This window comes from Branchiostoma belcheri, unplaced genomic scaffold, assembly GCF_001625305.1.
Source record: "Branchiostoma belcheri isolate BF01 breed outbred unplaced genomic scaffold, Haploidv18h27 scaffold84, whole genome shotgun sequence".
NCBI lineage: Eukaryota > Metazoa > Chordata > Leptocardii > Amphioxiformes > Branchiostomatidae > Branchiostoma > Branchiostoma belcheri.
The window spans coordinates 163,936-177,737 of NW_017804509.1; the positions used below are offsets into that span (position 1 = coordinate 163,936).

At 39.9% G+C, this 13,802-nt stretch overlaps 1 protein-coding gene across 1 annotated transcript in view; it reads left to right on the forward strand.

Moving 5' to 3' along the window:
• LOC109486974 (myosin light chain kinase 2, skeletal/cardiac muscle-like) overlaps nt 1-13,371 on the forward strand; it is a 48,589-nt gene extending 35,218 nt beyond the window's left edge. Inside the window, exons 6-12 of the mRNA XM_019790889.1 lie at nt 7,359-7,458; nt 8,015-8,096; nt 8,515-8,636; nt 9,014-9,155; nt 9,791-9,886; nt 11,846-11,949; nt 13,207-13,371. Of these exons, the coding sequence (XP_019646448.1) occupies nt 7,359-7,458; nt 8,015-8,096; nt 8,515-8,636; nt 9,014-9,155; nt 9,791-9,886; nt 11,846-11,949; nt 13,207-13,369 (809 nt within the window). The 3' untranslated portion in view covers nt 13,370-13,371. The remainder of the gene's footprint in view (nt 1-7,358; nt 7,459-8,014; nt 8,097-8,514; nt 8,637-9,013; nt 9,156-9,790; nt 9,887-11,845; nt 11,950-13,206) is intronic.
• The last annotated feature ends 431 nt before the right edge of the window (nt 13,372-13,802 follow it).

The window sequence follows — 13,802 nt, forward strand, 5'->3', positions numbered from 1 at the left end:
GAGGCTATGAGAAAAGGTGGAAGGTTTCCAAAAGAGAGACTGAAATAGCAGTGGAAAAGAGAGGAGGGTGAGAAAGATATATGAACTTAAGTAAAACAACGGAAATCAGGAAAATCCACTGAAAATAAATACCCCCAGCTGGGACCCGTTGGGAGATTAAAACTTCGCTGAACTTGAAGTTTCCTGTCGAGCTCGGCTCAATTAAACGTCGGAAAGAAACGAGCGATGAGAGACTGCTTACAAAAATGGCCCGGTTTTGACATTGTTGTATGAAGGGCTCGAAATCTGAAATTTTCCTGGTTTCTGATTCTTCTACTGTAATTCCTGATGTTTTTTCACTGTACTTTTATGTTCACTGTTTTCACTTCTGTACCGCGAACTTATCATTACGGCTAACAAATAATTTCTGGGGTTTCTTTTTCCTGCACCTGTCGCCACAGTGAACATATAGTTCCGTGAACATGTCAATTTTTTTCAAACTGTGAACTTTTGCTACCGTGAACATAAAGTGAATGACAGTATCTTCCTCCACTTCTGCCTCAGTTTTTACATTGTTGTAAGATAAGGGCTTGAAATCTGAAATTATCCTGGTTTCTGATTTTCTCTGTTTCTGATCTTCCTCTACTGCCATGAGTAAGGGAGCATATAGACTTAGCCTCCGTAGCAGGCTTATAGAACTGGGGGTTTGGTGGTCTTCGGCTGTTTTCTGATTAGCCCAGTTCAAAAAACAGGGGTATTATTCAACCAGGCCGGCTATGTTGTCTATATGTAATCAGAAAATAGCACATAAAAGCTCCCAAAGACCCCCCCAAACCCCCAGTTTTTGGCATGGTATAAAGGCTAATATGGACTTGTGCAATGTCTAAGGCAAATATTTTAAACATTCGATTCTTTGCCAGTTATGGATGCTTTTCCTGCTAACTTAATTTTCATCAATTTTGCAAACCCCAATGTGAAAAGTTTGTATTTTGAGCCCTGTGTAGGAATCTGTATTTTGTAATACGACTAAGGAAAATGATACAATGAAAATGGAAAGGAATGCAAACTGTTTCTTTTTGGGAAGCTATTTTATCAAGTTATGTAACAATGTGTGCCAAGTGAGCTTAAACCAGTTCAAGACTTTTGGGTATATGCCAGAGGAAGCTTGTAGGTTTAAGGGGGGGGGAGGGCAAATGCAAGTTCCTAAAATTTGAGAAGGGGGTGGGTGGAGGGAGAACATAAATCTAGCTGCCACCGCGCCGCGTGCCTGTGAAGCTGGTATGTTACACCGAAGGGCGGTTATACTTCCTATACCAATACAGATACAGATAAGCTGACAAAAACTTGCAGACAAAATAGACTTACGAGTAGACCTAATATCATCATACTACAGATTTTAGAAACATATCATCAGAGAGCAAGCCAAAGCAGGAACAGGTGTATTAAAAGACAAACACCTGTCCAAGATTTTCTGAACTGTTAAACACCTTTAATACAGTTTTGTAGAATAAATCTAAATTGGGGCAGGATTCGGGGGTAAATATTATGTCAGGGATCATGAACTGTCCCAAATTTAAGGGCTTCCAAATAGACTTCTGTGTGGTAATTTTGCTTTTTTTAAAAGGCATCACGGCAGCCAAATAGACATAAACATGGTAACTGATAGGGAGACAGCAGGGTCTGCATGCACATTGTGTTTGCCCAGTTTACTTCTGTATCTAGAGCGTAGCAAGTGAACTATTAGGTTTTGACAGGACCAACATTTATACGGCGGGTGGTTATGTAGCCTCTGGAGTCGAGTTACGATCGAGGTTTACCGTCCTGTGTTGTAAATATTTGTGGGAATTAATCCAGAAATAAACACTGAGCACTGGGGTGGGTGAGAATGCATGACAGTAATTCAAATATGCTTGTTACATTATAGGTTATGGTGTACAAGCAACACTGTTTACAATGTAATACTTGATTTGTCGTGATGTATAGAAAATGTAGGGAAACTAAATGTATGAAATTTGTATATTACACGTATAATTCTTCAGTGTTTTTTTTACAGTAGTAATCTCTCATATACAGTGGTTTCTTTCTTACAATTTGTGGTGTGCAGCCAGTTTGACATAGAGAAAGGGTAGCTCGGAAAACATAATGGTTTAAACTCCCATGCTGAAGGCTTGAGCTAATGTACAAACAGACAAACAGAGGGGGCAGTCAAAATCTTTTTAATTTTCTTGGTGAAAAAGTTACAAAACTGTGCTTACCTCCTCCTATTGAGAAAGCAGTTTGAGTCAGAGAAGTAGTGCAGATAGGAATTGTATAGAGTCAGCCAAATGGCCAAACTCCCATGGTGAGGGCCTGAGCTACAGTACAACTACAAGTAGGTGTTGGGGCAGTCTAAATTTTCGGTTACTACATGCGCTTATCTCCTCCTATTGAGAAAGCAGTTTAACACATACACAGACAAGTGCAGGTAGAAATTGTACAGATTCAGCCAAATGGCCAAACTCCCATGGTTAGTACTTTACAACTACAAGCAGTTGTTGGGGCAGTCTAAATCCATTGCATTTTCAGTTACTGTGCTCACCTCCTCCTATTGAGAAGAAAAGTTTGACACAAAAAGGCGCATGTAAGAAAATGTGTCAAAGATTTAGCCCTCCCCCAAACGTCTGCTTGGAGATTAGCTTATAATGGCCAAACTCCAGCGGCGAATGTTTGAGGGTCTTTCATAGGATCTGGGGCGTGTCGAACACTCTGCTCAGGGGGATACTTAAGGTGATACTGAGGGGGTGACTAAGGCAACAAGATGTGGGGCATTATAATCTTTGCCAAGACCCTGGCATAAATGTTGGGACATGTTACACATTTTCTACTTTCCAAGCAGAGTTTTGGGTTTCGGCTTGTTCTGGTATGTGTTTAGGCTTTTTTATCAGGCTTTTTTTTTTGCATTTATTTTACTGCATACAAAAAAAAGTGCAAAAAAGATGCTTGATAAAGACCCTGACATAAATGTTGGGACATACAGGTAGACATTTTTGTACAGATAAAGGGGATTTGATACTCCAAAACAAGCAGTTACTTAGGCAACTGGATATGATTTTGGAAATGGTCAGATTTTCCTGGTAGCATCCACTAGTACCTAAAAGTTGTTTTTCGGCATATCTTATTAACTGGATGTCTAACCTTCACCGACATATAAAGGGGATTTGAGCATGGAAAAATAGTAAATACAAACTATGAGAATAGCTGAATGCCTGAATGAATAAATTTGAAAGCAGTATTATACTGAAAGTTATTAAGTGACATACACGTGTATCCTTGCAAAAGTCAAATGTGAGTATATATGATGCTACGTTGGAGGCATGTCATCAATATGTAATTCACTAACTTTTTATGTTCCTTTATTTTCAACCAGAGACAAGTAAGGGAGTTTTTCTAGACAAAAATTCATACTGTGCATTTAGTAACTCAATAAAAATGTAATAATTTTTAATTAGCTGCTGGCATTCTTGTGCTTGCACAGTATGTATCTATTAATTTACTGATTATCCTCTTGTATTTTTTGTCCACTTATTTGGCAACTGGAACCAGCTGGGAGAATTTGACCCCCGACCTATCATGTACGCAATCCTCGAGGTTCCCTGGGGGGGAAATATTTTGAATGATGGAATCGTTGGAAGATCTTACGTCGCTGCTCCCATTTATAACTCTCCAAAACAAATACACAACGTCATATCATTAATCAGGCAAGACAGGACAGGCCTCGCTGCAATAACAGTCTGTACAGCCTCTTGTATGTCTTGGCTTGAACAGAGAGCTTCGAGATTATGTTAGGAAACAATTTTTGTAGGGTTGAGGTCCAGTCTTTCATACCTGCTGCTATATTTAACCCAGTCTTGTTTTCTCGCCATGCCCAAATTAGCCTCTGTGAGCTTTTCCCTTGCCAATATTAACTCCCTGCTCTAATTATCAAGCAGACTGGTTTATCTTTGAAATATTTACTCAACAGATCTGTAATTGCTTCTGGCTCCCTTAACATGGCTATGGAGTTATGGTATATCTTTTCTGCTGTATTATGTGGTAATTAGTTGATATTATACCACAGATTAATTAGAAAAGTTTTTAATGGAATTTTGTGTGATAATTTCCTTTGAAAATTAATTAGATCTGCCCATAGTTTATGTTGTAGGCCAGCAAGTTAGGAGGGTATAATAATGACATCTTTAAATCTACAACGGGGAACAACGGATGCTAAGCCATGCAGTGTACTCAACAGAACACTAATCTTATAACTTGAAAAGTGCTTAATTTATTTTCTCGTAATAATTTTCTCTAATAATGCTTCATTGGAACAGTTGATACCTTTTGTCTCACAACTTCAATATACACTCTTGTACAATGTATTCAATATAGGTAGACTACCTTTATGGAACTGTAGTTATGTAGACTGAGGTAGATGTCATACTTAGTATCTTGTACAATTTTTGTGCAATATAGTTTATTACCACATAGCCAGAAGGCGTCGACCAATCAGAAGGCTCCATCTCCCATTAGTTATCAGGCCATAACCTCAAAAGTGGTCTGTTATTAGAATAAAGCGCCTGCATGACCATGGATTATCTCACCATACACCTCAGGGCAGGGCATTAACCCTTTATTATTACCTCACGCCAAGCAAATTATATAAAAATGAATTGGGCAAAAATCCATTCACTCCAACATTAATACTGCCTAGTTTGTCGTATTTAGCATCCCATAATATTCGCCTATTAGAGGGGGGTGTCCTAAATGAGCAATCCCCAAATGGGGAAATGCCGACCTTGCGGACTGTTGCATCATGCTGGAGATTTATGTGGCTGTTTGTGTTTTTATGGTTCCACAGCTGCTGATACCTGATCTCTCACAACCTTTCCCACAACAGCGATATTTACTACTCTCCAAGCAGAGGTTTGGGTTTGTGTTTTGGCGTGTTTTTAGGCTTTTTTATCAGGGTTTCTTTTTTGCACTGGAATTTTTTTATACCAACCCAGTGTAAAAAATATACCCGATAAAAAAGCCTGAAAACACCCCAAAAATAACCCAAACCTACACTTGAATAGATATTCACTGTCTGAACACATTACAACTTTATTAGTTCATTCTGGCACCTCGTAACTTATAAATTATCTTGTATAATTTGTGCCATTACTTTATTAATTATAAATCATAAACCTTTCCCACAACTTACAGGGATATTTCCCATCTAAGGACACATTAGTAACTACATGTAACTTGTAAATTACCCTGTATTGAGTTTGCTATCAGTAAAATGCCCCAGCAGTTCCAGAGCAAGCCGCTATGGGGCCCAACCTCATGTTATGTCTTCCCCATCACAAGAGCTACCTATCATTTAAATTTCGTGACCCTAGCATGTCTAGGTCATGAGATATCAAAACCGGAAGTTCAGCTGCAGTACCATAAGAAGGCACTAGGTGACCCAAAATCTAATCATTTCCAGGTCTCATCAAGACCTACCCACCTACCAAATATCAAGTCAATCCATTCAAGCCTTCTTAAGTTATCGTGTTTACAGACACACACACAGACACACGAACACAGTACAGTTTCTTTGGGCACCGTAAGTTTTCACTTCAGGAATGTCCCCACCAGCTGCCCACATTCCGCGGCCATGTTTTGCCCTCAACTGTACATCAGCGTCTCACAAAGGCAAAGGTGCCGTCCTGCCCCTTTCTCAAGGAGTCAGGTATCCCCCCAAGATGTCTTACAAGGGCCGCACAAAAGGCTAATTCTTCCCACCCTGTCTTCAGGTTACCGTATTTGTCCACAGGTGACTCCAGGGCGGGGAAAGAATGTAGAGGGTCGGCCAAGACCTGTTTTTGGCACTTTCTCCTGGTCTTGTGTTGCTCGGGTGTACAAAGGACATGGCAGGTTGATCCGTGGAGTCTTTTGTTACTAAAGGTTGTATAATGCAAACGTGCTGGAATGCGGGGTTATAAAATTGCACGATGCAGAATGTGTAGAAATGCTGTAACAATTGGGACATGTAAAGCTATCATGACCAAGTCAATATTATTGTCAAATAGCTATCAAAGGTACTGGAAACAGTTCCAACAGCTCTATGTACACCAAGGTACAGCAGGCTGCAACTTTGAGCAAAATGCTTGTTCCATAGCCAATAATAGTGCCTACACTCTATTTTCGGTCTTGTATAGCCCAGGTGTACATTATGGACATGGCAGGTGGACACACTGCATCTTCAGTTACCGAACCTTACACAATGTAAATGTGCAGGCATGCAGTGTTATAAAATTGCACAATGTGGGCATGCTAAAATGCAGTTACTGTAACAATTCATGTATGGTCAATGTCATTGTCAAATAACTGTCACAGGTACTTGAAACAGTTCCAACAGGTCTATGTACACTGAAGGTATAGCAGCTGCAACTTGAAGCAAAATGCTTTTTTGATAGCCAATAGTGCAATGTGGCTAAGGCTCAAGTTTTTAGCCAAGCACACCTGGCCACTTATAATCTGTTCTCAGTCTTGTATAGCCCAGGTGTACATATGGACATGGCAGGTGGACACACTGCATCTTCAGTTACCAAATGTTACACAATGTAAACGTGCAGGCATGCCGTGTTATAAAGTTGGACGTGGGAAAATGCAGCAACAGGTGCAAGTATGACTGAGTCAATGACATTTGTCAAACAACTGTCAAAGGAACTTTAAACAGTTCCAACAGTTCTATGTTACACTAAAGTTAACCCTGCTTCAGGCCATGGGACTGTCATGTATGTCTGTGTATGTCTGAGTGTGTGTGTGTCTGTCTGTGTATGTGACTGTGTGCCTGTTTGCTTGTGTGTCTGTCTGTCTCTCTGTGTCTGTGTGTGTATGTGTGTGTGTGTGTATGTTTGCTTGTGTGTGTATGTGCAATGTGTGTCTGCTTGTTTGTCTGTGTGTCTCTTTGTGTCTGTGTGTCTCTTTGTGTCTGTGTGTGTGTATGTATGTCTCAGTTTATTTCTATGTGTATGTGTCTGTCTGTATCTGTATCAGTATAGCTGGTATAACCGCCATTCAGCGTAACAAACCAGTCTGTATATATGTATCTAGACGTGTGTGTTCCTCCCCAATGTACAAAATGCAGCAATGCCACATATCCTCAATGCTGATACATGTACATGTATTCTAGTCTGTTGGACTGGAAGGACCACCAAAGCAGTATGAGTAAGGGGGTGAAGTCTGCCATCTTTGATTGCCTTCAAGTTGTTGTTTGTATTACAGACGGTTCAGTATTGAAGTGCGTGGGATGTGCTCAGGTTAAAGGGGTGAAGTCTGCCATCCCTGATTGCCTTAAGTAATGTTATCATGTTGTTTCTCCCATGGCCCAGGTGACCTCCCACCCCCAGCCCCGTTTGGTGAGAGGGACATCTCAGTACGTAAGGATGCAAAAATAGCCGACCACTATCACTTACGGGAAGTCTTGGCCACGTAAGTTATCTCTTCCTCAAGTTCCAAATTCACAAGATGACTTTAGGTCGGTCTTCTATCTTATCTTTAGCCTAGTTACCAGGCCTATTTTAGCTCCTGAGGCTTTAAAGTCTGAGTCTGATAACCAGGCTAGTAAAGATAAGATAGAAGACTGACCTAAAGTCAGCAGGCGGCTTAGAAAATTGACAAATTGAATACTGGTTAACATAATATTACAATGTCTTTTATCTATTCATCTATTTATTACATTTAACCATATACATATTGTACAACCATATACATATGTACATGGTGGAACAGGTGCACCTAAGTGCACCTTTTCAAGGCCACCATGCCCACAAATAGATAGACAATGTGCATAAGAAATACAAAACATGCAGTGATACCGTATAATACAAATTTACATTTTACTTGTCATGTACAATCATTCTATCAACCAATCACAGTAATACCAGCATAAATAATATTTTAGATGCTCATGGTAAATATAGACCTTAGAAAAATTTACATTTATCATAGTAAAAGTGACAATACTTTTTTTTTCCTTTGGTTCCAGGGGAAGATTTGGGGTAGTAAAAAGATGTGTGGAGAAGAGATTAGGCCTGGTGCTGGCAGCAAAAACCATCAAAATACACAGTGTAAGTATAGTGCAAGTCCATCCACTTATTGTTTCCTTTATTTTGTACATTTAAAGGATTTAGTAGGAAAAAATGTTGCGTTTCCTGTTTCAGTCCTGAAAAAATTAAGGGCGGTAGGTAGGGATTTTTTTTTCTTTCTTTTTCATTAGACGTTGGCGATCTCTAGTGATCCAACTTATACCATGCATTCAATGTCAATGTTGGAAATGTAAGTCCCTTGCAGGGGTCCACCACAAAATAGGCTAAGATCAATGTTTTTTTCTAGGCTCAGTCAGGAAACAGGTTTCAAACACAATTTTTTTCCAAGGCCTGACTAAACAATGGACATTGCATGGAATTTCAATTAAACCTCCAATCCAAGCACCCCTCTAAGTATCCATCTAATCATTTACTTGATTTTCTTTTTGCTCTTTTGCAGCCACAAGACAGAATTGATGTCAGAATGGAAATCGACGTCATGAAGGGTTTGAACCACAGAAATCTCCTCAGAATTTACGACGCCTTCGAGACAAGAAAAGAGATGACACTAGTCATAGAATAGTGAGTATGTTACTTAGAGCTATAGACACATTTGAACCATGCAATATACATGATTGTATACAAGCGATGGCAGGCAGTAGTATGATAAATATTTTTGGGGGCAGCAAACCCTGACATGCATCTGTTATCACTCTTCAAGTTCAGGTTTTAACTGTCTGCACTTTAACATAATATGAGGTTTCTTGACTTTCATAAAATAGACTGACGTATTGAAGTGTTTAAAAAATCTGAGATATAGTGTCATACAAATGGGAGAGAGAAGGCTCTTAACAAAATTAACAGAGTATGGTATGCAAACTCTCAGGAGAAAAATATGAGGGTCCACACATGTAGCTATTGTACAGAATAGTTACATGGCACATGTACCTTTATTCCAGTATTGCCGGCCACGAGTTGCTGGAGAGAGTATTAGACGACAACTATCACCTGACAGAGAAGGATGGAGTCATGTTCATGAGGCAGGTGTGCGAAGGTGTGCGGTACATGCACGCCAACGGGATCATTCACCTGGATCTCAAGGTGAGATACAGTACCAGCATATAGCAGAGGGAGGAAGTAAATGAGTGAATAGATGGATGGATGGATGGATGGATGGAAGTTGTGTGGTACATGCATGCCAAGGGGATCATTCGCCTGGACCTCAAGGTGAGATACCAGCTAGCGGAGAGAGGGAGTGAATGAGTGAATAGATGGATAGGTGGATGGTTAGATGGATGTATGGATGAAGGTGTGCGGTACATGCACGCCAACGGGATCATTCACCTGGATCTAAAGGTGAGGTACCAGCACAGCGGAGGGAGTAAATGAATGAATGAATGACCACCTGGATCTCAAGATGAGATGAGATGAGATAAGATGAGATGAGATGAGATGAGATGAGTGAGTGAGTGGGTGAGTGGGTGGGTGGGTGAGTGAGTGAGTGAGTGAGTGAGTGAGTGGGTGGTTTAGTGAGTGGGTGGATTAGTGAGTGGGTGAGCAAGAGAGTGAGTGGGTGAGTGGGCGAGTGAATGAATGATAGAATGAATGAATGAATGAATTTTGGAGATTTGTTGGAGAATTTTGTGTGCTACTACTATGTGATTATGACTTAGCAATGCAGTCATAGAAATTTATAGGTAATATATATGTGCAATTCATTGACGTTTACTTTACAGCCAGAAAACATCATGTGTGTTGACACAAAGACGAACCATGTGAAGATCATAGACTTTGGGCTGGCCAGAAGACACAATCCAAAGAAACTTCTCCAGGTAACTCAGATCACTAGGCGTCACATTTACTAGTACAATTTCACTATAATAAATACAAAAGGAACATGTATGTGGCAGCATTTTATTTCTTTTGATTTTTTATTGTTTCTTATTCAATGTGTGATATATACTACATTATATTAAAGAATGGAATTTCTGCCATTTTTGTAAAACCACATTTTTTAAATTCTATATAAATTTGAATTTTGAAGGCGTTGAATGCTTGACTGTGAAACTGTGCTAAAATTTTTATGTGATAAAATTGTACACTGTCAAAATTTGTCAGTAACTACAACCAAAATATCTTGAAATTGTTCATAGTATCTCAAAATCATTAAATTTTCTTCATCAACATCAATTCCATATTAGTCAAAACTTTAATCCCTGTAAAAAAAGCATGTTATCATGTATCGCTATCATGTATCAAAATCATATGTAAAAATCATGTATCAAAATCATTGTGTAAAAATCATGTGTCAAAATTGTGTAAAATCCTGTATCAAAAATCATGTTTCAAAATCATTTGTCAAAACCATGTATCAAAATCATCACTCCATGTAACCATCCATTCCAGGTGGCGTTCGGAACCGCCGAGTTTTGCGCCCCCGAAACATTAAATTATGAAAATATCTGCTTCGCCACAGACATGTGGAGCGTAGGGGTCATCACGTTTATTCTGTAAGTACAAAGGTCGGGGGTCAACATGTAACTGTCTCTGTTCCGGGCTTGAGAATGTTGCAATGTAAACTACAAAGCTTCCCTGTCGCTACACATGTAACGTTTTGCCTTAAATGTGCGTCGCTCCTGTTTTAAATTCCCTAGGTCATTGACCTTATCTGTATCCAGACAGCTTCCTTGTGCTTCCTGCCTCAAGCTTAAAAATGTCACAAAGATTCAAAGCAAACCTTTGGAAGGAGTGCAACAATCGCAAATTCTTTCCTAAGTAAAGGATCTTTAAAGGCTGCTCTTTGGGACTATCCAAAGGTTTGTATTGAAACTGTTACAATTACGCTTCACTGTCAATGCCTGTCGCTTTAATGTCCTTTGTGTTCATGTGTCATGCACTGTGACATTTTTAATTCCCCAGGTCCCCTCTGTGCAGTATACTTCATGACTGTACTCTACTGTTTTAGCCCTGCTGTGGAAATGTTTCATGGAACAAATGTTTTTTTTTTGTTCATTCATTCATAGAATTCTTGTCTCCATTCTTTTTTTTTCCACAATCTCAAAGCCCACAACATCATTGACCTATAAATAATTCAACTCACGCACATTTTGTACCAAAATTGTTGCTTGGCCAATTAAAACAGTAAGACTTTTTCAGCTTTAAACTGCAAATATTTCCTGCACTCAGTAAGAAATCACAAAACGTTCTGTCTTCCAGACCTGTTATCAACTTGTACCACCCTGTAAAGACCCTTTGTTTCAGGACTGTTGGTAAAAGGCAACAAAAGACTGACAAGTCTTCCACTGGCTGCTCCCCTGAACCTGAATGGACCTATACCATTATTGTGTCACAGTTTGTTTACCGCAATGAATGCCGGTCAATCAACGTTTATATTGTACAGGGGTGTGTAGCGCGGTGCGTGTTTGTGTAGCGTTAGCCTAATATAGGGCCTTTAATACAGTACTATTTTCGTCTGATGTCACAACTAAATCACCCATGGGTCAACACAACTAGACACAACAAAAATCAGACATACCTTACTTTGAAAACTTTGAAATGATCTTTATTCTTGAACTGACGTTCTAGAATGTTCTTTAGAACAGGTAAACAAACTGTGACGTAATAATGGTATAGGTCCATTGCTTTTGTAATGTTCTGTTTTCTCCCCCAAGTTCCTGTGATGTTCTGTTTCCTCTCCTACAGCTGTTACTGTACTGCTATGTTCTGTTTTCTTACCTCATGTTTGCCTGTTTCTGTGCCTGTTCTGTGTGACCACCCACCCCCCCTCTCAGGTAGCGTTTGGAACCCCGGAGTTCTGTGCACCTGAGATTCTGAACTACACCAACGTGTCCTATATGACGGACATGTGGAGTGTGGGAGTCATCACTTTTGTGGTGTAAGTCTGTTGGCTTGGGCAAGTCCTATGCATGTACCTGTCCTGTCATGTGCTTGATATAACTACTTACTTACATGGGGGACAACCCTACAAATGTAGGTTTCAACAAACCAACACCTGTGTGTTATGGCGTATTGTTCATGTCGGACCTGTATTCCCACAAACACACAGGCACTACCTGTCCTTGGTGCTGAATTATATCCACACAAACACACAGGCACTGCCTGTCCTTGGTGCTGAATTATATCCACACGAACACACAGGCACTACCTGTCCTTGGTGCTGAATTATATCCACACAAACACACAGACACTACCTGTCCTTGGTGCTGAATTATATTCCCACAAACACACAGGCACTACCTGTCCTTGGTGCTGAATTATAGCCACACAAACACACAGACACTATCTGTCCTTAGTGCTGAATTATATTCACACAAACACAGATAATTCAGCACCAAGGACAGGTAGTGCCTGTGTGTTTGTGGGAATATAATTCAGCACCAAACTAGGTTAATTTTGTCAGAACATAGGGATGTTGGAGCATAGGGGTGTTACCAAATATGTTAGCTTGGACTGTAACACAAATATTAACTGTACTTACTCCAAGCCTTGTCTTTGTTAATTCCCTGGTATCTACATGTATGGCACTGTTGCAACCTTTCCTCATGTGATTTAATGTTGTTCCTTTTTTTCTTAAAAATTATCCTTTAAAGTGCTAAAAATGCATTACTTGAAGTCATTTATGATAACCTAATGTTTCTTTTACATACATGTGAGTGTATAATGCATGTCATTTGATTTTATCCCATTTTTGGTAGAGCTTACCCATGTTTGCTAAATAAACAGAATTTAATTCATTACATTATGATAATCCTAAGACAATTTGCTTTAAAGTTGTTGCATGACATTGAGATTTGTCAACACTGCCTGCAATTTTCTTGACAATTGAAGAGGCAATTTCTTTAAGTTGTAAGATCCTTTCACAATGACAATTTGTTTTTACGCTGTCACATGACAGTTTTGACATTGCCTCTTACAATTTTCTTGACAGATTTAAAGGCAATTTTCAAAGTTTATAAGATACTTAAAGTATGATCATTTGTTTCTACATGTAAGTTGTTGCATGACATTTACACTTCTCAATGCTGCTTGCAATTTTCTTGATCTGAAACTTGTAAGATATTTAAATTAACGTATGAGGATTTCTTTTTGCATGACATTTACGCTTCTCGCCGCTGCCTGCCTGACCACACAGATTATCAGGGCTGTCCCCCTTCCTGGGGGAGGACGACACGGAAACAATGAACAACGTCGTCGAGTTCTGTTGGGACTACGAATTCGAGGACGAAGAGTGGAATGATATCTCCACCGAAGCTAAAGACTTCATCTCAAAACTGTTGGTGTACAACCTGGGGTAAGTGCATGCACCCAGAAATGAGAGCACTCCTTAGCCTCCATAGCATATAAAAAAACTGGGGGCTTTTGGGGCCTTCAGGAGCTTTTATGTGCTAGTATCTTCTGATTGCATATGGACAACTAGCTGGCCTGGTTGAATTACCCCCATCAGAAAACAGCCGAAGACCACCAAACCCCCAGTTCTATAAGCCAGTGCTACGGAGGCTAAGCGTACCTCTCAACTGTCTGTCTCTAAGTCTGTGAGTTTCGTTTTCCATCCAGTTTGACCGGTTTGTCCCCGTTCCTTGGTGAAGACGACTTTGCAACCATGGGAAACATCGTGGACTTTTGCTGGGACTACGACTACTCTGCCGACAAGGAGTGGGAGAGTGTTTCCGACGACGCCAAAGATTTCATCACTAAATGCCTTGTGTACAACCTAGGGTAAGCCTAAGC